This window comes from Lutjanus erythropterus, chromosome 16 (genome assembly GCF_056507025.1).
Source record: "Lutjanus erythropterus isolate fLutEry1 chromosome 16, fLutEry1.hap2, whole genome shotgun sequence".
Classification (NCBI taxonomy): Eukaryota; Metazoa; Chordata; class Actinopteri; order Lutjaniformes; family Lutjanidae; genus Lutjanus; species Lutjanus erythropterus.
Genome location: NC_139332.1, coordinates 28,494,646 through 28,521,087, shown reverse-complemented (window position 1 = coordinate 28,521,087; position 26,442 = coordinate 28,494,646). Strand labels below are relative to the sequence as shown.

General features: G+C 39.9%; 2 protein-coding genes across 2 annotated transcripts; both read right to left on the bottom strand.

Moving 5' to 3' along the window:
• Positions 1-1,178: 1,178 nt before the first annotated feature.
• Positions 1,179-13,863, bottom strand: recql4 (RecQ helicase-like 4). The gene is made up of 28 exons (XM_084739740.1): positions 13,416-13,863; positions 13,162-13,195; positions 12,150-12,265; positions 11,909-12,055; positions 11,599-11,744; positions 9,947-11,069; positions 9,782-9,864; positions 9,588-9,687; positions 9,095-9,260; positions 8,626-8,736; positions 8,320-8,487; positions 8,120-8,212; positions 7,894-8,030; positions 7,487-7,570; positions 7,035-7,223; positions 6,778-6,960; positions 6,386-6,590; positions 6,016-6,209; positions 5,540-5,623; positions 5,316-5,453; positions 5,105-5,224; positions 4,692-4,971; positions 4,342-4,471; positions 4,076-4,242; positions 3,222-3,399; positions 2,718-2,871; positions 2,509-2,617; positions 1,179-1,548 (listed from the first exon to the last, which is right to left on the bottom strand). The coding sequence occupies exons 1-28, from the start codon at positions 13,497-13,499 to the stop codon at positions 1,427-1,429; spliced, it is 4,845 nt and encodes a 1,614-aa protein (XP_084595866.1). The 5' UTR covers positions 13,500-13,863; the 3' UTR covers positions 1,179-1,426.
• Positions 13,864-15,341: 1,478 nt separating this feature from the next.
• cndp2 (carnosine dipeptidase 2) lies at positions 15,342-24,943 on the bottom strand. Its single transcript, XM_084738965.1, has 12 exons — positions 24,795-24,943; positions 23,094-23,171; positions 22,688-22,831; positions 22,246-22,408; positions 20,348-20,436; positions 18,434-18,634; positions 18,192-18,276; positions 17,895-18,055; positions 17,624-17,788; positions 16,436-16,577; positions 15,652-15,799; positions 15,342-15,547 (listed from the first exon to the last, which is right to left on the bottom strand). Exons 2-12 carry the CDS (start codon positions 23,151-23,153, stop codon positions 15,481-15,483), a joined length of 1,425 nt encoding a protein of 474 aa, XP_084595091.1. The 5' UTR covers positions 23,154-23,171; positions 24,795-24,943; the 3' UTR covers positions 15,342-15,480.
• Between the last annotated feature and the right edge of the window lie 1,499 nt (positions 24,944-26,442).

Below are 26,442 nucleotides of genomic sequence, written 5' to 3'. Positions count from 1 at the left end.
GATCAGTGCGCTTTTATTTTCAGGATAACAGGTTCAAAAAAAAAAAAAAGCAGTGGCTCAAACATTGACAGACAACTGACAGCTATAAACAGTTGATCAACTTGTACTGTCAGACTCATTGCTGTTTTTATTGTCAAATTACAATGTGCCACTTGTTTGCGCTCCTGCGGTGTTCCTGCAGCCCGTCTACGGCTCCAACTCGCCATTTGGACTGCTGCACTCATTTTTCAACATGTCGTCACTACACATTGCTCCTTTAAGCTTTTTTGTCTTTAGTTTCGGTGTTGTGATGCGACTTTACTACACAGGAGTGGAAATGTCTGGAAGATTTTGCAGATCTCAACAAACTAATGAAGAATCATAAAGAAGTAAAATACTATACTGTTCAGTTCCAAAATATTTAAAGAGATGGTCAATCCACTCTCAGGTCGGATGTTAGCTTAGCATAAAGCCTGGATGCTGGTGGGCATGCTGTTGTTATGCTAAGCTAAGCTAACCAACTGCTGGCCGTGGCTCCATATTTACCAGACAGACATTAGAGTTGTTTCGAATTTCTCATCTAATTCATTGCCAAATGTCAAAGCTATTCCCTTAACTCAGAAAATTAACTCTAAGCCTTTCCTTCCCATGATGCAACAGTCACTGGGCTGTGACTGCTCCTCACTTTTAACTTTAACTAGAAAACATGGTGACTGTTCTGAAACTACACACCAAACATAATGACGTTCAGGTATGCAGTTGCACAATAGAGCTTAACTCACTTTTCATATTCATATTTCATGTCTTGTCCACATGCTGATGTTGAGTAAATATTTAACAAAGGTTGAGGAAAATTGAGGAAAATCCCATACGATGGTCAGGAAATGATTAATCACACATACATTTTTCTGTGACAACGTACCCCATTGAGCACTGGTCAATATTTGCAGTCTTGTCAAATGTTTAAAGTTTCCTGAGTCATCAGTGACATAGTTCAAATCCCGATTTACTCTTCTCTTTTTACTTCCTCATACCAGTTCATTTTGTGGACAGGACTTTTATTTTCTGTGAGGTTTCAGATCATGTACAAATCAAACAAACCAAGATAAGAGGGTTTTTTCAACGATATAACACAAACCAGAAATTAGTTTTTTCAGCAGAGGTAGTCCTGAGATATTTTAAATAATTTTTACTGCAAGTTTAAAGGTAGAAAAATAGAGATTTTATTTAATTACAGCCTGCAAAGAAAAATATATATGTACACTATTTTTGTGTATTAAATTTTACATTATAGAAAATATCAAATGTTAAATAATTCAACATGACGTAATAAAAATGATTTCTGGTCAAATCCATCAAAACCAGACAACAGTAGCATGAATGTGTGAGTCCGTGGATGGTGTGTGTGCGCAGACCTGTGTGTGTGAAGACATGCGCATGTGGTCGGTCACTTGAAGCAAATGATTTCCTGAGTGGCCAGTCTGATGAGCTGGTTAAAGTCGAACTGGATGTACTTCCTCCAGTAGCGTCTGTCCTTGCCGTAGACTTGAGCAGGATAACAAGGACTCCCTGAAACAGAGGGTGGGGTTCAACTTTGGCCGAATGCAAAGCACACATCTGTTGACCCACAGCTGAAAACTGAACTTAATGCCAGGCTCAGATTATTAAAGCTCGTCTGGGATAAAATGATAGAGGTTATGGACTTTTTCATTGTCCCTTTTGTTCATACGGTCCACCATGCTATGCCATCCCTGATTTGCTTCTCCTAAATGTTGCAGAAATCTGGCTCAGAGCTTTATTTAGAGCAAAACTGAATTTTCTATCATACTATCTGACCCCAGCCTCAGTTGGTTAAAGAATCAAAGAATACACTCTGAGCTTGACATTGCAAGCTCTCCATTTCTTCTATAGATGATCCTATAACACCCTCTAGAGGTTTAAAAGTCCTTTAGGTAACTTTCACTGGATGACCTGCTGTTCAGCTTTGTAGTTGAGGCACTGAATTGCTAAAGCGGACTTTATTCATTAACAGGCCCAAACACACTGAACACATTTAAAGTTTTGAAGTCTAACTGTTTTAAATGGCCAAAATCTTCTATAGTGTTGGCATTTCATGTAATGTTATAAATACAAATAAAGAGAAAATTACCGGGGGTATCTGTAATATAGAACATTTTTGCCTGAATAGCGACCTTTTCCTAAAATACTGCTTGTTCTGTGGTGCAGGCATGTAAAATCTGACGCCTGCAGTCGGCCATGAATCGACGCACATCAAATGAAGCGTGTCAGTCATCGCTTTTGCTGCATTTCAGGCTTCAGAATTTTAAAGCTACATGATTCAGAGTCCTGCACAGGTCCAGGTTTGCAAATCCGCACCCACAAAAGCTGAATATCAGAACCTACCCATACTCGCAACTGAGTCAAATCCTGACCATCATTAGACAAACGGTCACTAACTTGTCCTCTCAACTGGTGCAGCAGCTGAGCTCCTGCAGCTGTCATCAGATTTGTGTGTTTATGTGCTCTCACCTATGCCGTGTAAGATTCTGGCGACAGCTCTTCCAGAGAACTTCTCATCACTTCGGGTGGAGAGAAAACTCCTGATGTCCGCTCTGATCTGATTCTCCCAGTCTAACAACTACAAACACACACAAATTCACAAGTAAACTGCGATGTTCAAACAATTCAAGGCACAGATCTGGCGCAAACTCCTGGTAACCATCCCGAGTGTTTTTTACCTTATATTTGTCGAGCTCCTCGAGGTCCAATGGTGCGAGCGCGTGGCTTTTGTCTCGCCTCTTGTCGAAGTACTCGGAGAGAAGGCTTTTCAGCTGGAGGCTGCGACTCTCATCCAAATCGTCGACGCAGGACGACGCACTGTGGAACGCAACACTGCAACACAAATCAGACACAAGTGTCAAAGCTGTCACCCATCAGCAAACCTGCATTCACAAACGGCCTATTACATTAATTCATCATGAATTAAATTAGTTTTTTAAAAAAGTAAATCAAAAATTCAGATTTTTGTGTCATTTATTTTTGTTTTTGGTTGATGTGATCAGTTACAACAAAGTGGAAACAGAGGCAAATAATCCAGTGAGCCAATTAGGAGCTACAGTACGTCTTCTCTTTCAACAATCTAAAAATACATTTCAAGGCTGTGAAAAAATATTTGTAGGTTGTTATGACACATTAAACTGGAGGGCAAGACAGATATTCAACTTTTCTGTATCTGCGTGTACCTTTTGAAGGCCTTGAAGCAGGCGGTCAGCTGGTAGAGTTGTGTTCTCTCTTGGTTCTGCACTCGATCATGGAGGAACTGACAAACTCTGTCCATCTCCTCATCGCTGAGGTCGCCATAGGAACGGAAGTAGAAGGATAAGGAGGAGAATTCAACGTGGACACCGCTGCGTCCTCCAGCTGAAGCACAAATATTGAAGTTTGTTAGTTTGCTGAGGGTCTCTATTCATCAGCTTAGCTCTGTTCACTTTTTTTTGCCGGTGTCTGTTTTCTATAACACAAATAAAGGCGGTAAGACAGTTACAGTACAGCAGCGTGATTCACTACAGTGCTTTTCCCTGTTTGTTGCATGAGCCTTTTATCCATCTGACACAACTTAATTCAAACTGTGACATCTTTTTCTCTGCTGTGTTTGTGCTTGGAGTTTTTTTTAAGTCTGCAAACCAAATCTACCCCAGGAGGATTAAAAAATATTTGAAGCCCACTGAAGCAACATCAAGGAAAAAAGAAGAACCGCTCCAAAAGACAAACAGAAACTTACACACCATGCTGGCTTTGTGCAGCCTTATAAGGGTCAAATTCAAGCACTTTCAAGGCACCTGAACAAACCTGAACCTCGACTCTCTCAGCCTTTATCATCACGTCTAAACTGTGACACCCATGTTAGTCAAAGTAGCTTTCTAACCTTGAAAACTTAACAGCTAAAATTGAGCCTTTTCCAAACTCTCAGTTCTTTATATGAACCCTGACTGTGAAAAACCCAAACCCACATTTAACACCAGAGATGTCAGTAAGAGTCAGAGTGGTGCCAAGCTGTACGTATATTTGTAAAACTCTCATTAGAGCGTACACGTACCTCTATCAGTGCTCCACTGCAGCTGTCTGAGTCCTCTCTTCACAAGAGGAAGCTGCCATCCCATAGTGTCCGCCACTTCGACAACATCAAACTCCACGTCAGCACATGACTCCACTCGCTCGCCTGCCATCCGCATTCTGGCCAACACCACAGCAACCGGAGGGCAACTGTGTAGGAAGCAGAGTAAAATAAAATAAACAGCCTCCTCACATTTATGTAGCTCTTTCAGAGGTCTGTATTAAGGCATAGTAAAAAACATTTCATACATTTTAGTGATTTTCTGGAGCTGTCTTGGTCCATCGTAGCAGCTGACTTTACAAACAGACAGCGTCGGGTGGAGAAGTTCGACAAAGCGCTGGGGATGCAGCTCCAAGTAGCAGAGCAGCGTTTCTACACCTGAAATACACATAAAGAAAGAAAGAGAAAGAGTATTTTCAACAGGTTTGTTCTAATTTTTCTGCTGTTACTCCTACTTTCTTGTGGATTTAGTGCATTTGGAGCATTAAAGCTCCCAAATAATACTTTATTCTGAATAAATTCATATATATATAGCTGTCCTCTCGCCTATGTTTTGATTGATTTATTCAGGCATATGCCCATGTGTGTTTCCACTCACCTTCCTCTGTGATGTCCAGAGTCTCCACAGTCTGTTGGATGGGAATCGCTCTCTCATGTGTGTGACACATTCGCTCTTTAGACCAATCACTGCTCTCCTCTCCCTGGTCCCTCAGCCAATCCGCGGCTCCTTTCACCTCCACATCCTCGTGCTTCATCAAACCATCAGATTCTTTGTGTTCAGCTGTCTGCTCCTCTTTCTCCTCATCCTGCTTCTGTTGCTTTTCCTCTCCTTCATCTCTCTCTTCTTGGAGCTCTGCTGCATCAGGATTTGACGCCTCCTTGCAGGAAAATAAGGTCACATTGTGCAAATAAACTAAAACTAATCAGCCACAAATTATTTAACTTCAAATTTTCAATTTGCTTCAGTGTTAACAGCATTTTATTAGGTTAGAGAGTAATTATTCTAATTACATGTGCAGCATACGGTACTGATTGGTCCATCTGTGCTACGTCCTGCTGAGTGGAGGGATTCAGGCTGCTCTCCTGATCACACACATCCATCATTTCCAGCAGATCCGAGTCTTCAATGTCCTTCACACACAGACATTTTTACTCAGCAGAAAGTTTCGGTTTTAGCACTGAAGCCATTTGTAGAAGTACATGGAGTACATGGTGGAGTTACCTGCAGAAGTTCCTGTTGTTTCTGGTGTATCTGTCTACATTTGCACGGAGGGAAAACTTTCTGCACCAGTTTCTTTACTGTGTAGAAGTCCACTGTGTCTGCATAGATATGACGACGGAGCTCATGGAGGTCCCCACCCTAAAACGGACACACGCACAAATTCATTTATACAAATATACAGTGTAGGTGACAGCACCAAAAAAGACAGATATTTATAGTCTTACCTCAGGGTCCAGAAAGAGGTGACAGTGCGCTGGTTCTCCATCTCTTCCTGCTCTCCCAATCTCCTGAACGTAGCTCTCAAAGCTCTGGAAAAACATTTTGCAGTAAGGGAATACTGATTAATATAACTTAAACAATAGTTTTTGCACAGAACTTTGTTTTTGCTTGTAATATCAGAATTAACGGTCAAATGTATTCGTACCTTTTGAATATAATTAGAGTTTAAAATTAACGATTATGTTCATTGTTGATTAATCTGTTGTTTATTTTCTGGATTAATCGGTTAGTTGTTTGATTTATAAAATGTCAGAAAATGGTGAAAAATGTCCAAAGCCCAAACTGTCGTCCTCAAATGTCTTGTTTTGCCCCAAACCGAGTACATTACATGTAAAAGTTTCTTACTTGCACAACGATTCAAAATGAAGAAGCAGTCGGTTTCGAAGAGATTTTGCTTTAGATAAATTAGGCCTGTACCCACCTTGGGCATGTTGTAGTGGACGATACCACGGACGTCAGATTTATCGAGGCCCATGCCAAACGCCACGGTGGCCACCACGATTCTGAGCTCCCCGCACATGAAGTTGTTCTGGACACGGCGGCGCTCTGACGCTGACAAGCCGGCGTGGTACGACTCCGCCTGCCACTTTAGAGGCTTGCGGATCTTCTTCCTCGCTAAATGTAGAAAAGACAGAAACATTGACTTAAAAGCTACAAAAGCTTTCTGTAACAGCTTCTTTTATTTAATCTGACGTGTCTGATGTAGTCATTTTACATTTCACCCCTTCCCCTAACATGTTATTCTCTGTTTTAATCAATCAAAAACATCCCATGAATTATTCCACCCTTACCCAGCTCTTTCTTTCTTTGTCCAACAGGGTTGTTTTGCGTCTGACTGCTGCTGCTGCTGGTTTGTTTGTTTTCCTTCAGCAGCACCCCCTGCAGGCAGGTCCTGAGCAGCGCCGCCACACGGACCGTCTCCTCTCTTCTGGTGCAGTAAACGATGATGGAGTCCAAACAACCAAAACGATCCCCTTTCAACAAGGAAACTAAGGCCTGAGAAGATAAAGGCAGGAGACAGAAAGGAAAAAGTAAGAGAACAGCAAATATGTCACAACAACTAAACGTGTATAAAACTGCTGTAAATCTTGCAGCTACATACAGACAATTATTCTTAAATTTTAGACATTTTTTAGTACGTTCAAGACCCTTTGGATGTAGAGAAACATGCAGCTCATCACACCTGATCCTTCTCTCTGTCCATGGACACAGACAGGTACAGATTAGGAGGCACTGCTGCAGATCTGACTGCGATGCCGTCTTGATCAGAGATGTCCAGATGTCGAGCGATGTCCAGGGCAGTGGACAGTGTGGCTGTGGCCGTGAGTCCCAGCAAGCACTGCACTCCTAAACGCTCCCTTAGAACCTACAAAGACACATATGTAATGTGTTTTTCTGATGTTACCCCCCCCACACACACACACACGATCTTTAACCCACCTTACAGAGTCTGAGGTAGCAGGGTCTGAAGTTGTGTGACCACTCTGAGACACAGTGAGCTTCGTCTATACAGGCGAAGGCCACAGGAGGGAGCTCCTGAGCAGAGGGCAGACACCCCGCACCCGAACCACCTCCACCAACCAGAGCCTCCGGAGAGAGGAGCAACACACACACCTGACCCGACTTCACCTGGAGAAACAGAAGAAGGAGAGCACACACACTGAGCTGAGCAAGTTTCAGGATTTTTCTTTGGTTTAAACATCATTACTGGACTGTGAAAACACCTCTATACTGTTTACAAAAAAGGGAATTATAAATGACTGAGTGTGGGAACATTTTGTACTTATGTATTTTATATTAAATAAATGGATGAATGAGGAGAAGAGTTGTGAGATGCAGGTATGTGGCTTTAATTTCAGAAATCTTTACTGTCTCCTCACTGCAGCTGTTACCTTTTCTATTGCAGCTTCTCTCTGCTTCATCGTCATGTTGGAGTGGATACAGGCTGCCTTCAGATTGGCTGGCAGGCCAGACAGCTACACACACACACACACACACACACACACACACACACACACACACACACACACACACACACACACACCAAAATCACAGTTCAAAGTAAGTGGGTATATCAGCTCTGAACTATTCAATCATGACTAGAAATGTCAAAATTTTGGTCAGAAAGTTAAGTTAGGTTAAGATAAGCTAAAGATAATTTTAAGACCATTATGAATGCGTTTTAAGATCAGTTTCATTTGTGCATGCACAGTTTGCTTTTATGTTTTAAGGCCTAAAATTCAGATTACTGGATGTTACATATTTTAAGGCCCTGCAGAAACCCTGGAGAGGTGAATACCTGATCATCCATCAGTGAGACCAGAGGTGAAATGACCAAAGTGATGGATGTTGATCGCTGTGCATACAGGTAGGCTGGGAGCTGATAGCATAAAGATTTACCCATCCCTGTGGACAACACTACGAGGGTAGAAAGACCTAAAGAAAAAGTGAGAGGCAAACATAAATACAGAGATTATGTGTTGCTGTGTGGATGTGTGTTCTCATACGTGGGTCCTGTAACATACCTGACAGGATCCTCATGATGGCTTCCTCTTGTCCTGGTCTGAATGACTGATAGCCGAGGTCTCTCAGAGCGGCGTACACCTCAGCAGGAGTTTCTAAACAGACACAAACAAAACGTTTGAACAAATGTCCAGTCTGTTTTTATCCTGTGTGTATTTAATTATACAAGGTTATCAATGTAAAGAACACAGTAAGCATTTACCCCGGACTTTCCCATCATCTGTGAGATCATACAGCGGTTCCACTGGTGGGGGAGGAGCGGGACGTTCATAGTCAGGACGAATCACATTCAGCAGCATCTCGTCTTTCTGGTGACTGTCCACCTCCTTCTCCGGGTCCGGCTGCTCCTCACTGATACTGGGAGATGCCACTGGAACACGCAAACACATCAGGATTTACACACACAACAAATAAACACAAAAATAACTGTGATACTGTTAAAGTTGTTTTCATTACTGCAGCAAAATTACAGTATTTGATAGAAACTGTAACTCTGTAACATGAGTACCCAGCGGCTGAGGTCGCAGCGTCCCTGTTGCCCTGGCAACCTCCTCCAGGGTGGGCAGTTCAAATGGCTCTTCTTCAGCAGGCGGGTCTTCAGGAACGGGAGGAGGAGGAGCTGCAAAACGGAGGTCAGAGGTATTTGTTGTTCAGTAATTCAAACAATTCCTCACACATAATCCTGATGTATTAAAGCAAATAGGCTTCAACTTCAAAGAGATCACGGCAGTTTAGCTCATACAACACCATAAGAAAGATTTCATTAATTGTTGAGGAGATGAATAACTTTAGGAAGATCAAATACATAGTTTTCATACTTATCAACACATACTTATGAGCTGAAGCCACAATAATGAATTTCAGGGAAACTTAAAAACAGAAACGGTTGTTGATGTCTTCCCGATACTGATTTGAGTCTGTCTCATTTTTTTTGTTAAACAGTCCTTTATTTGTGAATGAGCATCACTGTGTTTTACCTCGTCCCTTGCAGTCGATGGCCCAGTGTCCCGTCCCTCCACACTTGTAGCAGGTGTCACCCTGCCGATTGAACCCTCCTCTGAATCCACCCCTCCTTCCTCTGCCAAAAAATCCACCACCTCCACCGTAACGTTCGCCTTTCAGCTGGAACTTCTGCATGTACAACTAAAAAAACACATGAGAGATTCATGACAACAGGGTTAACACAACTAACAAGTGTTTTTTTCAGTCAGGCAGGTTGAAGTTTCACCTCTGAAATATTCACAATTTCATGCTGTTTATTTTTTGTCGCTGTCAGTGTGGAAAAGCCTCAAATGTGGATGATTCTAGTCACTACACTGTGCAATCAAGATATATGTATAATAACTTAAAGCAAAAAAGTTGTCTTTTTCCACTTAAATTGAAAGAATTTCTCTAAACACTAGCCACCAGTCCTGGACACATAAGTGTAGCACTCGCACACACACACACACACACACACTCAAAACCTACCTGTTTGCGTAGACCGACACCTCTGAGTGCGTATCCTTTGACGTGAGATTTCTTCTTCAGATTTATCTTCACAAAGTTACCCTCCACACCTTTCATGCTTCTATACAAATACATGAAAATATTTTTTGTTGTTGTTCACAGACAAATAGAGAAGTTTTAACACTGTTTTACACTCCAGAGACGTGTGGTCTTACCTGGGTCTGACGGACTGACTGTGATACATTCTCTTGGCTCCAAATTCCTCCTCTATTTCGCCTAACAAGTTCTCCTGAGGAGCCTTGACAGGATGAATACTGTAATTAAATCATCTGCACAAGAGATAAAGCACAGTATGATGAGATAGAAACAAACTTGCGTACCTTTTTTGGTACCTTGGTTTGTTTCTTTTCTTCTGCGTCTCCATCTTCATCCCCCTTTTTCTTGGTTCTCCTCTTCTTCCCTCCTTCTTGAGCTGGGCTGGAGTTTACATCTGAGCTCTCCTCTTTCTTTTTGGCTTTCCTACGCCTCTTCTTCACTCCTCCTTCCTCCTCCTCTGTCGTCTCTCCCTCTATGTTCTCTCCCTCTCTCTGCCTTTTCCTCCCTTTCTTCGCCGCACCTTTGGATTTGTGACTAGTCTCGTCGTCGTCTTCTGGTGTCGGAGGTGGCGTCAGTCCTCTTTCCATCTCCTCACCTCCCTTCTTTTTAGCTTTTTCTTCCCCTCCTCCTCTGCTTTTTCCAGCATTTTGTCGAGCAGGTTTCGGTGCACCATCGCTGACTATCTTATCACTAGTAATGCTCTTAAGCCCTTCATCTCTTCCTGAGTCTACTGCTTCTCTTCTTTCTCTTGCATCCATTTCTTCTTTTCCAACTCTTTCATCTTCTTGTATTTTTCCATCTGTTTCTCCTTCTCTTTCTACCTCTGCTCTTTTCTTCAGGTCTTTCTCCTGGTTGCCTGCTCCAGGCCTCTCCTCAGCCTCCATCTCTCCAAACACCTGACACCTCTCTAGCCACTTTCTGTCTACAAAACTAAGTCTGCTGGCAGGAGAAGGCCTTGCTCCAATGCCTCTACCTCCCGCTCCTCCTCTGAAACCTCCAGCGCACCGTGGGCTTCCTCCCAAACCAATCGGAGTTCCAGCACCTGCAGAACCAACACCCTTATGTGGAGTTCTTAAAGTTTCAACATCTGTTTTGTCTCCTGAAGCTCCTGTACTTTCATTCAATTTTCCTGTCACTCCTACATCTCCTCTTAAAGATCCTACTCTACCTGGAGAAGACAACGATGACAACAGGGCAGAGGATCTTGCTGGAGACGGAGCTATACCAGAGACATTCAGACTTTGTGAACTAATAACTTTACTACTCTTACTACTACTACAACTAGTGCCAACATTTGCAGGTTCTTCACAAGACTCTTTGAAAGGTTCAAATGGTTCAAACTGATCTTCAGGCTCCACCGGGTGGAGTGATGGTGAAGCCAGGGACCCCAGGCAAGACTTTACTCTTCTGCAAACAAGGACACAATTAACGAAAGCTCTTTCATAAAGAACCATTAATGATCACTCTGTTCAAACAAATGTTTTTAAATGGCTATCTGGCTCATTCTGTGAAGATTCTCAGTCATCCAAGACATCTTCTTTAGGAGCTGTAGGTATGCAACTGGAGGTGCTTGAGGTTCTTCATAAAGATTATTCAAGAACCTCAAGCAAGTCCAGTTGCCTCTGTACAGCTGCTAGAGAACATTCTGCCTAACTTATGATGGCAGAAGTATAAGTATTACTGCTGATAAAGAGCATGAATTACATTTGAATGTTGGGTACATAGCTGCGAAAGTCATTAAAAACATTGTTTTCTGCTGTTCTCTGCTCTGTAGTGCTGTAAACTGCTAGTTAGTTAGTTAATTGTTAGTTGCTGGTAGCAGATATAATTGCAAAGCAATATTCTGCAAAACTTGATGAAATATTTAGCAGTAAGTAATGCACAATATTGACATGCAGCCAACATTACTGTACAATATTGTCTTCCATGTAATTACCTCGGTGAGAAAGGGCTGAATTCAGGGTCAGTGGAAGTGGTCTTGGCAGGGATGGGGCTGTTTGTCTGTCCAGTTTGTCCATCTTTCAAGGAGTTTAGAGGCATCCGACCAGGAAGGACAGATTTCTTCAGCGAGACTGGCCTCTCCTGGAGTAACAAAACAAAATCACTGCATCAGCACTAAAAAAACAAAGAAACAATTATTATTATTATATCAGACTTGTTGATTTTATCCTACAACAACAAGGAAGCCCAAGTTTTTAAGTGTACTGTACTATAATGTGGTGTGTGTCAATCCAAGTGTATCTCACCTTACTGAGAGCAGTCAGGTTGTTTTTAAGCTTTAGGCCATAGTACTGGGCAGAAGCCTTGAGACCGTCTCTGTCCTGCACCGTCAGTTGGGGAGTAGATGCAGGCTGTGCACTGCGGTTCAGGTGAGCACCCCAACACTCTGACTCCTACATAGATCAACAGCAGGTAGTAAGTCATATCAAACAAATTATCTTACTACCACAGTCACAAACACACTTTGTTCACCTTGTTCACCTGTACCTTCTGGGCTGTGTTGACCTCGGCTGTGGATCTGGACTGTTCAGCATGTCCGCTAGCTGCATCCCTGCTGCTGTTTTCTTTGGCTTGTTTCAAACTTCTGTATTCCTTGTACAGCTCTGGAATAAAGACATGTAATTAGGGATGCACGATATAGATAAATAAAGTATAATTATCTGCTTCTCAGGACCAATACCGATAAGATAACTGAATCATTTCACATTTTTGTATTTTCAAAAAAGTTCATATAACCTGTAGTTTATTCACACCTGAGGGTAGGAAAGGCTAAGATGGATGATTTAAAGGTCCAGTGTGTGAGATATATGAGGATTTATTGAATGAATATAGCAGAAACAGAATATAGTATTCATAAGTATGGTTTCATTAGTGTATAATCAATTTTTCGCTACCTTAGAACAAGAGATTTATATCTACAGAGGGCACAAGTTCTCTTTCGACATGCTGCACCGCAATGTTTCTACAGTAGCCCAGAACAGACAAACCAAACACTGGCTCTAGATAAGGCCTTTCTAGTTTTGTGTGAGTTATGCAGCTACTGTAGGGTTTCCTACATGTTTGGCAGGGGAGGTGAAATGATGTGATTGCAATCTGCAAGCTCACCACCAGACGCCACAAATTCCTACACACTAGTCCTTAAATATTCCTTAACTCTGACCAAACGAAATCTAACTGACATCACTACTGCTACGAAAACAAAAAACATTTCAAAGTCCTCAAATGTCCATATATTTTTTCTAGTAAAGTTCATCATTTTGCGTAAGAATTAAAATTTCACAGATTTTCTCAAATCAAATGTTATTCAAGCCAATATTTATCAGCTCTAATTTTCCTCATTGGAACAATAAATAACAATATAAATTTCCAATTATCGGGGTGATATGAAGATATTATATCAATATTGTGATATGAGTCTAGATATTATTCAACAGATTATTCGTGCCTGAGATATAGGAGCCACAAATATATTCTTCTGCAAATTATGCATTGTACTCACTCCTGGTCTCCTCTGGAGCTTGATCAATGTCCTCCTGGAAATTAAAGACCATTATTATATTAAACTATAATGGTATCAAGAACACTGTATAAGTAGGCGACACGTCTCCTGGACAAACAGAACCGTAATGAATCCACAAAGTAAAAAAAAAAAACATGACATGCATGCAAGGTACCTTCAATCAAATCAATGTGTTGCAGTTCTGTTGCTACCTGTTATCTTAAAGGTCAGCTAATGTTTATCGTTTAAATTACCTTGTTCGGTTTCTTCTGGTGCTGTTTGACAAACTCCTGCTCCCAGTTTTTCAGCAGCAGTTTAACCTCGTTGTAGCGATCCATGGTAACGTCGATACTCCAGACAGGTGGAAGCTAACGTTACGGCAGCATGATAGCTAGCTAACGTTATAAACGCAACCTTGTTTCTGGCATTTCTCAGAACCAGACAGTGAAGACTTTGTGATTTTAAAGAACCGTGAGAGTTACTTCTTCTTGCTTCCCCTTCTCTAATAAAAGTTATATCCAGATAAGCAGACGAAAATGTCACGTTTGTAGAGCACAACTATTATATTAAAGGACTTTCTTCCGCTGTGTGTGTTGTTTACGATTTTCCCGCGCCGGAAGGTTACAGCTTGTGTTGCCAGATAACTTCCTGTATCCCCCACTCTCACAAAACATACTTTTCTTTATTGCACGGACTCAATTTACAAAGTAAAAAACTTTATAAACAATGAGATAAGGGTCAAAACTATAGTCTCTGTAATAGTTGTTATTTTGTCATTAGTAATGGCTTATTAATCCGTTTAGGTTTACGAGAAGAATGAGCCTGACAGGCACCACTTCCTCAGGCTGCTACAGGCTCCGCCTTCTTCTTAAAGGGACAGTCCCAGATATACAGAACATCAGGTTTAAAATTTGCCACCATATCCCTCTGCATTAATATTATGTATTTTTAAAGATATAACAATATACTGGAAAGTGCAGTGGTGGAGAGGAACAAAGTATATTTATTCAAGTACTGTTCTGTACAATTTTACACTAGTATTAATATACTGTATTTTTTACAGCACCACATTTATTAGTAGTTACTCTATAGATTAAATTTTGACATGTAGCTTTGAATTGAACTATTATATATTGAACTAACTACTATTGAAGGCTCAAAAAAATCACCAAATATTTCACATAAAACAGCAAAAAAGAACTTACAGTTTATTTTGTGGCCCTTTGGAGGGGTCTGACCCCCAGGGCTGGAAGCAACTGGACTAAACTGTACTAAGTATTAAGTGGTTAGATTTAGCTCTAGCTTCAGCAGCTATGACAGTTAATACTCTTTACACACTGATGTGAGATATAATAATATAGCAATCATATACATCTGCAACCATTCAAGCACCCAAATAATGACAAATCATTAAAAGCTTGCTGTGACCAATTTTTGAAATCAGATTTTCAGGGGTTCCTAAAACTCAAATATTCAAGTTTATCTAAAGAAGAACAGTAATTAATCTAAACAAAATATTACAGATTGGCAAAAAAAGTATTTCAAAAAACAGTTTGAGTTTGATTCAAAACTTAAAAATCTAGTGAAGGCAGTTGCCTAGAAATTGTGTTTTCTCTCATTTTTTTTTAGTGTATTCGAATACATTTTGTTTAAGATACTTTTGTACTTGAGTAAGATTATGAATAAAGGTCTTGATTTGAAAACTTCAGAGACACTGTAAAATGAAAAATTATTTTTCCAAGTTTAACGTCGCTTAGGTTATTGCTCTGCTACTGATACATCAATGTGTCAAAAGATCCAAAAATCAACCATCAAATTAATATATGGAGGTTTTACACCATGTAATTGTTATAATTCTTATTCCCATTCCTATTATTACATTATGAGTGTTTAGGAATGGTTGCACAAGTGGGTTTATAAGAGTGGATACCCATATTTACTGATAAATAGCAATTAAAACTGTTATCATGGATCTTTTTGTCTCCTGTCTTTGTCTTATCACTGAGGCTTTGAACATGTTTAATACCATTTAATCACTCTTCATTAAATAACAATGCACAGACCATCAGACAATAAACATCTGACATTTTTTTCTAAATCCAGTGACATTATTGTAATCAGATAATTGTTGTAGTGCAGCAAAACATATTAAGACATTGATGAAACAGGAAAACACATGGTAAGAAAGAAAAACACTTTTATTGTTAGGAAGCAGTGTGTACAAAACTATTAACCGTGGAGTGTAAATCATATCACAAAGGCTATGGCTCTGATAGTGAGGATGGAGATATTTTACATTCTTCATAATGAGATGTCGCTTCATTCCAGCTGGGAGACCTCATGAAAGTAAGCGCTGAGCATCTTGATCCCCTGGACGTAGTTGGTTCTGAAAATGGAAAAATGAAACGGTGAGGAGCTTCTTTAAATCTGCGAACAGTCCAATGATCCATCGTACAGATCGTTCAAATTATCCCGGTGATTCTGATGTACCTGTTGAGCTTTTCGTTCTGGGAGTGAGCGCCATCGTCGGAGGATCCTACAGGGAGCAGCATGACGTTACGTCCTGTGGCCTCCTGGAAGGTCAGGGTGACGGGGATGCTTCCACCCTCACGAGTCAGGTCAGGCTCCACGCCGAAGACTGAGGCACAGAGAGGAAGAGGAGAAAATGTGAAAAAAAAATCTCTTTTCATTCTTATCCTCTGCCTCTCTCTTTAACAGTGATTCAATGAAGTAAGGAAACAAAAAATATTTTAATTTCACTTTATTAATGAGAATTTTCATTATCAGTTAGTTGTTTTGTTTATAAAATGACAGAAAATAGTGAAAAATGCCCCTGGAATGTTTTGTTTTGTCCAACAAATAGTCCATAACCCAAAGATATTCAATCTACTGTCATGCACAACAAAGAAAAACTTAACAGAAGAGTTGCCGATTAATTTTCTGTCAACTGATTAATCTATAAATTGTTGCATCTCGACCCAAATTCTAAAAAAAAAATAAAAAAATCCCACTGAAGCCTTTGTGGTATCTAAATCTCAGTTTTGAGATATTCTTTTGTTATCACTATTTTATAACTTCATAACTTTCCAGAAACTCGTGCTACTTTTCTCCCTCAAGTGTTTTTTCTGCAAAAGTTTGAGCACCACAAACAAAACTCCTTCAGCAAAAACCATCTACACGGCTATGTAAAAATGCATGTGAGTATGAGTGTGCGTTTTGAGTGACCTGATCCTTTAATCACACACACGTCTAAGAGTCTTGCATCAGTGTGTACCTGTCTTCATGGCCTTCCGACCAGCCATGTAGTGTGGGTGGTTGAAGTCGGAGACCCAGGCCTTGGCTCCGTGGCCCATGCTCACTTTCATTTTGTTGGGGCTTCCCAGTTCAGCAAACTTCTTCTCCAGGTAACCCAAAATCTGGATGATGATGATGAAGAAAAATATGAGTGAAATCAAAGCACCAAGAAGATTTTTAGCAAGCGTGTGAGGACATTTCGATGCCTAAGCTGAGACACTTCTGGCAGCTCTTATTAATGAGAAACGGCAGCTTCAGAAGTTATTAAACTGACCTCTGAACGTCCAGGATTGTGATTTTGTCAATCAAAATAAAAAAGCCTCCTTATATGATACTAAATTAGTGTCAGTTTCAAAACATTACTTCTCAAACATGCATTTACACTATGTTTTCATATTTGGTCCATGTTGCTTGTAAAGGATTATGGAAAAACTTTTTTTCTTCTCTACTTGTATTTTTTTTTCTTGTTGTAGAAGCAATATTCTTTCCAAAAAATGTGACTGAGTGACTCATCTTTATGACACACTACCACTCACACACAGTCATCAAGTTTAAAATTTCACTGACGGAGACTTAATTGTACAAACTATGACACTTACAGCGTTGTGGTCACATGGATAATACCAGATGACGGTGTCAGAGTGAGTTGCGGTTTCCTTTTTTATGCACATTAGAAAAGGTTGATGGAAACATCAACATTCTATTAAACGTCCTGAATTTCACAAACAAAGGTTTTTATGCTCGCTTGAGGTGGCTTTTGCCTTTTTTTGAAAAAGAATTAATGGAAACAACTTTTCCAAATAAGTCTCATGGCTTTATGATACATCCATGATTCCTCCACACAGATCTAATGTGACCTTCGTCATCATAGACCATCGTGTTTTCTACATAGTTTTTTGTTGTTAAAGGTTCAGCTGGCGCTTTTTTAATTACATCATCTTGTTGCACCCTCTTCTTCTGCAATGGAATAACAGTTTTCTGAATTGGGACCAACGACTGCTTATCTCGACGAACCAACTCCTGATAATCTCATAATGGTAGCTGATGGAAACAAGCATTTATTCACATTTTCTTTGCTGATTTGTTTGGAAATTCAGTTAAAATTTCTGATACATCTGGATGGAAACATGGCCAGTGTTAAATATTGTGAAGATATTTCCCGGTTTACCTGCTTCTCCACAACTTTGGGGTCCATGTCAGGGACGAGGCGGATGGAGAACTTGCCGATGACCTTGCGGGGGATGACAGTCTTGGCCCCTGCTTCAGCGAAAGCTCCCTCAATGCCATGAAGAGAAAGAGACGGGTATCTCCAGCGGTGCATTAGGATTAGCTCCTACGAGGAAAAAAAAAAAAGAACCAGGACAGCTTAAATTAGGATGAATTACCATACAGTAGTCTGGAGTGATGCAGCACATTTCTGTCTTTGAATGACGCCTTGCCTTGGTGTTATGCAGCAGCTGTCCAACTCCAACGTCTTTGCAGTACTCATCAAGGTCAAAATCAATTTTCTCATACAGCTTTTTCTCCTCTTCTGTCAGAGGGGCCACACTGTCACAAATTCCAGGAACCAAAATCTTGCCCTTGTTGTCGACCAGGGAGCCTGTTCAGGTGGACGCAAGCACAAGATTTAAACTCTCCTATCAAACTTTAATGTGCAGGTCAAAGAAATAAAATGTTTTACTACCAGTGTTTCCCTCTAAAACTGAGATTATAGCTCAGCTATCAGGTTCACTTACCCATGAGTGCAATCAGGTCGGTCATAGCTTCATGAACAGAGCCGCCAAACACCCCTGAGTGCAGGTCTCTGTCGCAGCACTCCACCTTTAAATTTAAAAACAAACAATTATTTTAATGCGAGTCCTCAAAATACCATTTCATAAAATCACATTATACTGAAAAACTGCACTACAGTAGGTCTAGGGTCAGTTTTGCCAAAGCCCGATTATGAAATTTAAACAGCATCACAATCGGACTCCACCTCGATGAAGAAGTAGCAGATTCCTCTCAGACCGTAGGTGATGCAGGGTTTGGTCTTGCCGAGCCAGTAGTTGTCGGAGATGCAGACGTAGTCCACGTCTTTCAGGAAGGTGTCTTTTCGAGAGAACACCAGTTCATCCAGGCCCTCGGATCCAGACTCCTCCATCCCCTCGAAGCAGAATTTGATGTTGATGGGAAGCTCCTGCAACAATTATGCTTGTTATTTTGACATCTGCACTCTTGAGGCGCTGGTTACTTCCTATTTATGTTATAGAAAAGATTACTTTTACTCTGCACTTCAAGAAAAAAGACTGGATAAAATGGGTCAAATATGTGAATCCTTTAAGGCCTAATTTTGCAGAAGTATTGAAGGACTGAACCTTTAATGTTGTTTTATTTAACCTCAATGATTTGTTTTCTTTTTTCTCCTTTCCAATCTCCCTCTGACATATTTGTCATTGCTCCTGTGTGCACTTTTTAACTCTCCCCAAAATGTACAAAGTTCTTAGACTATGGCTTGTCTCGATATATGCCTAACTGCAGCTCTAAAATAAAGATTTAAAAAAAAAAAAAGACAAACAGTTGCATTTTTACATTACTGTGTCAGGAAAATGTGATTCAAAACAAGAAGCAAGTGACGTGACCTGGTTTAAACATTAAGTGATGGCTGGTTAAGACATGCGACATGATTTCACCCAAAGACCTTTGACCACTCAACCTGCTGACGGCTCTGAAGTGATCAAGAAGCAAATATAAATCCAGCTCTGTACTTCAACACAGAGGCAGTTCAATTCTGAGAATGATGCAGAATCATTTGGGAAAATAAAAGTCCCTCAATTCCACTGTATTATAAATAAATATTCTCTATCTTCAGAGTTTTATCATAAAAATTGTATATTTTTGTCCTGATATTCACATCTTTTAAAGACATTTTACACCTGTCTGTGGAGAATTCCCACACGTAGTTATCTGAGTTCTTCTTCATTCAATGCAAGACTGTAAATAAAACTTAAACCTGCAGTGCAGGACCTTTACACATAAATGAGCATCTGTTACATGCAATCCCTGGCGAAATGAGTTCATACAATGCCATTCAAGCCTAAAACCTCCAGGGAAATCTCTCAGTATTTTGCAGTATACAAGAGTTTTAAAATCTGGTGTCTGTGGCGACTTTCCCACGCTGCCGTACCAGTCATGAAGCATGTTATGTCAACTGGCAATGCCTGTTTTGCCAGAGCTGAAGGGAGGAGCAACCGCCGTGACAGACAAGGCTACACAATATTCTGCACTATTACTAGTGTGCCGATGTAAAACAAAAGATACTTAAGGATAATAAAGCTCAGTCATAGTGTTTACATTCTGCCCAAAATACATCCTACATCCTGAGCAATTTTTTATGGAAACTCTAAACCTGAACTGATTTGTCAAACAATTTGTTAAAAAGAGAAACTTTGACAGCGAAAGAAAGTTTTTCTGCCAATATGCGCATGATTTGGGTGTAACCTACAATTATCACGCTGACACCCAACTTATCAAGTTATCAGTAAGCTGCTTCAGGTTATTTTTAGATAGATCATAACCAAACCGAAACCAAAATCCTGTGGGTTTGTTCTTATTATATTGAAAAACTCTGTACCACAATAATCAACAACAAGTCTTGTTACAGAGGTCTGCCACAATTTGTATTTGTTTTTTGGATAAATTACAGAAAATGTTTTTCTTAGCAAAAAAAGATAGAAAGCTTGCTTTGTGCAGCAAACTTCTCGTACACTAAAGGAGCTGCTGCTGCTGGACCGACGAGGTTTGATTACTTGAAGCAGGACGCACGCTAACACGGCAAACTAGACTTCGCCCCCGAAAGCAATTTAAACTTTCTGTCACTAAACGCAGTTCCAACGTAAGAAACATTCTTTACCTGGCCGATTTTCTGGTAGGCCTCAATGCAGTTAAACCAGGCCAACACGGGACCCTTGTCATCAGTCGAGCCTCTTCCATAGAGCTTACCTGCAAAGAGAAAACAGTGTTTTAGTTTAAAATCTGGACTTTTATTTGATTGTAGCAGCTTTCAAGTTTTTCTTCTGTAGTTGAAACGTAGACCTATCTTAAATGAATGAACACAATAACAACATTCATTCATCCACTCACTCATTTGATTAGCTAGCAGCACATGCAAAGTTAAGGAACCCTACCACATGATAAAAAGAGGAAGGCTGAACTATAGTGTTTGTCAGCACAGTAAGTCAAACTCTCAGCTGGACAGTTAAACATGACATAAGCAAGATCAGAGCTGAGCAGACAGGAAGAAGTGGTGGTCATTCCTTCTGTCAGCTGACAATCACCAGAAAATACACAAAGACAAACCAGCAAAACAACCCCATAATCATTATAATGTTTAAAATGAAAGTGAGAATAATGATGCAAAAATGATCATTCCGTCTAATATCGCATCTGCAGTGTCAGAATCGCTCAGCCCTACTGTCGATCATGAACTCCAAATAAATGCGACTTGATAGTGTAGAATAATTAATCATAAATCTAATCTTTAGTGCTTTATCTGTCAAACACAACAGCAAATAAGGAAGCTGACCAGGTTCATTAGTGCTGATTAATTGCACAAGATTGCAGGGTTTACAGGAGTTCATACGCAACAGAGTTAAGTAATTCTGTGTTGTTTAATGCTCGACAAAAACAGCCTCAGAATTGTAACATTATTACTGTGCTGCAGCTGTATTGCAGTGTAAATTTTAATAATGCATAATGACCAATTTAAGAAAATAAATATTTGAATATGTGAAAATGAGTTTATCCAAACAAGCTGAACAACATCTGTCATTATGGAATACTTTTACTAAATAAAATGCTTCACTTGAGCCCTTTTGCCTTCTGTAAAACTGCCTGCAGCACTGATTCTTGTTAAATACAACATTACCTGTTCAAGGTTTGCAGATAAGACATGATTAAGACCCTAAAACATGAGGTAACTGGGCTGGACTTTGGAAATATGGAGCAAACTGTGATGTGATCACAAGCACAAAGCTGATAAAAGCTCAAAGAGCATTTAAGCAAGGCATCACTTTTAAAGGGCGACTACATCTGCATTCTTTTCTACTCAGCCGTGAGCAGTGACTCAAGCTCGATACCCTCCTCTCCCCTCTCTCAACCTGGGTTTATATGTAAACACGTCATCATCCAGAAACCTGAGGCATGTTATGCAGGAAAAAACAGCATTTCTGACACTAAAACATACACATTCCCATCAAAATGTGAATGTCTGGATAAGGATCACTACTGGGAAGCCACAGGAGTACTTATTTTAAAAAACTCAAACCTAAATGCAACAGACACATCCTTTAAGTAATGATGAAAACAACTTGTTAGGTGAAACCGAGGTGTGAATGACATGTGCAGACCTTTAAATATAAGGTTCTGATACTAAATTACCAGTTTCATTGTATTCTGCAGCCTGGTCATGGCTCAGTGAAACCTCATTTTCCCTTAACTGTCTTGTTTTTTTTGTCTGCAGAGACACGTTGGTCAATTATTTCAGTGATATTTGATGCTGTGAGTTTGCCAAGTCAAAAAACGAAAGTGTTGTAATCATTACATGGAGCTTTGGGAACAGAAACCCTGAAGTTAATATCATCACAGCTCGTCTTACATGCCAAAATTCCAGTCTACCTCAATACCTTTCAGTAAAGCTGTTTTGTTTTGAACTGGCAAAACTTTCCAGTTCATATCGAAACTGCTCCAGGGTGACTTTGTGCCAAACAGAAACTGAAAAAAAAAACAAAAACAAAACCATTCTGCTGTCACCATCTTTCTCCACCAGAGTGAAAGGCTCTGTATCCCAGCCGTCGTCTATGTTGGCCGGCTGGACGTCGAGATGGCCGTAGATGCACACGGTCTTCTTGCCCGGGTCTGACCCCAAACGACCCAGAACAATAGGGGGCAGGGGGATCTCCTCACCGGTGGAAAGCTGCACCCACAAACAAAAACAACAGCCCCCTTTTTAATAAAAGGTTATGGTTTACAAAGTACGCGCATACTGTTAAATTAAAACAACTAAATTTTTAACATTAAAAATTAATTGAAATGATGGTGGGACGCATTCCAATTATGTTAGTAATATTAACAGCACCACATTGACCAAAACAGTGGTTATATTAGGGAAAGCAATGAAAAGCCAATGCATTAGCAATGCGAAGATACAGATAAATAGACAAGACAAGCACCAAATGACAAACGACACTCTGACCTTCTGTTTGCCGATGTCCACCAACTCCACTGTTCCCCCCAGCTTCTCAATGTCCTTGGCTGCCATCTCCATCATCTTCTTGATCTCCCCGCGCTTCTCAGGCCAAGCAGACACACTCTGGACTCCCACCCAGTCTGCGAGGCGCTGGGAAACGACACATACATTTTAATGTTGTCTAAAATAACATTATCGATGTTTCACACAGCACTTCTAAGTTCTGTTTTTTGTAACAGCTAGAGTTAACATGTCACTGAGACTGCTGTGATTCCATTTGCTGATTAGTTTTCAAGATTTACGCAACAGCATTTCATCGAGTGAAGACAGAAATTTGGCTGCAAGTTGACCACAATAGCAGTAGGTCAAACAGGAAGTAAATCAAAACTGAACTGTTACTGAAGGAGCTTACCTGCACGTACAGATCCTGGTGTTCGTCCACATATTTGAAAAGCGCTGTGAGATGAGCCATCTTTGCCAGCGACAGGAGCTGAGGGGTTGAACAGGCAGAATGGAGTGAGAGCTACCTCTCGTCCCTTTGCTTTCTTATGGGAGGACAGAAACCACGCCCTCCTGCAAAATCCTGCTGACTGCTGCTGTATTTGTAGCTCTCCTCTGTCATGCACGCACACGAGTGGTCAGAGTGGCGCAAGAGCATGTGTCACTTCAGGAAGTTGAGTTGGTGAAGGTATTATTAATATTAACAATATTATCAATAATATGGAGAAAAACAGGGACAAAATATAAAATTACAGCATAAAAAGGTGGAAAGCTCACTTCCACTTGTAGGTATTAAGTCCTGTATTATCACTTACAAAGTTGTGCCCCTGATTAATTTACAAGTTTCATACATTTCATTAACATTAAGGTCTCTTTATTAGAAAGGTCCAGAGCAAATAGTTAACTTTCATTTACACACACTTCTGTAGTGAATCTACATGCGTGCAGTGACATGAATTAAATACTGAAAACTGCACTTTAGATTTTTGCTTGTAAATGACATAAAATAATAATGAACAGACATACAGGACAGCTGACAAATGCAGACATCAAGTTTTATTTTAGAGCTGCAACAATCAGTCAAATAATTGTTTAGTTGTCAACTATTAAATTAATTAACAACTAGTGTCATAATCAATCGTTTTAATTTAAGAATAAATGTCCAAATTCTCTGATTTCAGCTTCTTAAATGTGAATATTTTGTGTTTTTTTTTTTTTTTCTTTTACTCCTCTTGTCAGGAAAACTGGATATTACATTTTTTATTTGGAAGACAGTGATCAACATTTTTCACTATTTTATGACAACTAGACTAACTGATTAATCAAGAATATAATCGACATATTTGTCAATAAGTAAATTATCAGTATCAATAATTTCAGCCCTGTTTCAAATCAGCAGCAACTGTTTATATTTATCTTATTGGCTACATTTCTTCTTCTTTATATTTTTCCAATTTTTTATATTTACTCTCGTTTATATTGGTCCTACTGTTTATATTTCCACGTTTTTCTATTGTTCATGTTATTTAAATTTCACTTTGTTTGTACCATTCCTGTTTTTATTTTTCGTCTTTAAAATGTTTCTATTGTTTATATTTCCTTTTGATCATTCTGTTCCTATTATTTAGCTAGAACTCTTGTTTATATTGCTTGTAAATTATTTATTATTGATTGGGGGTTTTTTTTAAGCGATGCGTGTCTCCTTCGCAGCTGTCACGCTGCCAATTTCCCCGTTGTGGGATTAATGAAGGATTATTTTTACTTTAACCGCATCAGTGAGGGCAAACAAAGTGTGTAAACTATCCACTACACCCCTGTTTATTAAAATAACATAACAACAAAAAAGACGATCTTTCAGTCAGATGCTAGCTTGTCTTTAAACCGAAACTAGGTCGTGTGGTTACCTAACTCTCTGGTTAGCTTTGACCGAAAACTGACAGTCTGCTATCGAGGTTAGCTGACCGGCTAACTAACTTAACCCAAACGCACCCAAAAGGCTAGCTGGGTAATTTCACGACACACCAGACCAGAGGTGACACATCTTCTGCAGTGCGGAGCTTTTAAAACGCATAACAGAGACATTAAAACTACCTGTGCCGTTATAATGACTTACCTCGTATTAAAGCCGTGCTGCGGATGTCCACATGTGACTCCTCTCACCTGACAGACAAACAAACACACACTTCCTGTCTTTCTTTATGACGCTGACACGTACCGTCTCTGTTTTATGTAAAAAAGCAAAAAAAAAAAAAGGCAAACAGAACAGACTTCAGCACCACCAGCGGAAACAAAGTAGCAGTTTGATTGTATTCGTGGCGCAAAGGATTGTGGGTCAGCGGCAGATGCTTCGTCATGTTCGTCTGTGTGGTCCAGAAACAGTGTACAGAGGAGAGCGGCCACCTCCAGAAGATCTGTGCTTATTTACAGATTATCCTCAACGTCTGGTCTTTTGAAACTAATGACTTCTTATGACAGTTTGTTTTTCGATTCTTAATCGATCAGACCAGAGAGACTGGGGATCGTAGTAACACTTTTTATTTAAGCAGCAGTAATTCAGTAATTGTGCAAGATCTCTCGAATTTATGGAGAGATGGTACCCATATATCACAAATTATGTAAATTACACTTAAATTATTATTTTTTTTTCATATATTTTTATTGGAAACCAGCATCATACAAATGGCAAATACAGCATGTAAGTATAGAAGTGTGCTCCAAGTGCTCGACCTCCTATTTCTGGTGTGTTACACCAGAAATAAAACAACGCCTTCCTCCAAAGTTTTGCCAAAATTATTTTAGAAGTTGTTCCTGCTTCATGAGTGGTTTCATTCATTTGTTGGGTATGACAGTCGTATATGTCTGTTTCTTTGTATTGTTGTAACTTGTAATTTTTTATGCTTTTACGCTGCCCTCCTTGCCAGGTTACTCTTGAAAGAGATTTTTAATCTCAGCAAGGCTTTATATATATATAATACATACATATATAATATTACCACCCACCCCCAAAACTCTCACAATGACCACACATAATAAGAAAATGCAATAAAATAATGATAAAAGGATGTATATTTCAAAAAGGGGGTGCACTGAGAGTCAGTTGTGATCCAGAGAGATCTGCTTATTTACATACGAGACAAGAGGTTGCCACCTTTTGTAAAACTTTAATATTTCTCTCTTTTAATGACAGAAAAGACATTAAATCCGTTAGCCATGAAAAAGTGGCAAATGAGCCCTCAAAATATAAATCTGAGAGAGGAAAATATAGAATGAAAGCTATATTTAAATTAGAGGGAGGAAACAAGTGATTTTTACAAATAAGGCCAAATGGAATTGGAGCAGAAAGATTAAAATGTTGCCTGAATTGTTTCCAAATTTTCAAGGAAGACTGAAGATCGTTTTTAATGCATTTGGGACAGAAAGAAGTCAGAGGGGTGCAGACCAGAGCAACCCGAGACAGTGGGCAGGAAGAGTTATCCATTATGCACCAGTTACCCAGTAATAAAATAAAAAGTTAAGCTTCTTGTGGTGGGACTGTTGATCTTGGCTGATTTTCAGCCTGGGATTTTTGTGTTGCTGTAAACTTGTGTTCTGACTTGTCTTTTGTCAGTCTTGATTGCACCATCTTGGCTTAATGTTACACAGTTCAAAGAGCAAGGACAACAAAACAGAGCAAAGAAACTTGAAATTTTAGGCCACAACAATTCCAAAGACAACCTGTAAAATCCTGGAGGGACTGGCCATGTACTCACTTAGACAATTTG

Coding starts and splice junctions, on each gene's coding strand:
- recql4 (XM_084739740.1), bottom strand. CDS start 13,499: ATGGATCGCTACAACGAGGTTAAACTGCTGCTGAAAAACTGGGAGCAG. Junction 12,266..13,161: donor AGCTCCAGAGGAGACCAGGA/GTGAGTACAATG, acceptor TCTTTATTCCAG/AGCTGTACAAGGAATACAGA. Junction 1,549..2,508: donor CAGAATCTTACACGGCATAG/GTGAGAGCACAT, acceptor CCTCTGTTTCAG/GGAGTCCTTGTTATCCTGCT.
- cndp2 (XM_084738965.1), bottom strand. CDS start 23,153: ATGGCTCATCTCACAGCGCTTTTCAAATATGTGGACGAACACCAGGAT. Junction 22,832..23,093: donor ACCAGGATCTGTACGTGCAG/GTAAGCTCCTTC, acceptor GTCGTTTCCCAG/CGCCTCGCAGACTGGGTGGG. Junction 17,789..17,894: donor AGCTGCTGCATAACACCAAG/GCAAGGCGTCAT, acceptor TTTTCCTCGTAG/GAGCTAATCCTAATGCACCG.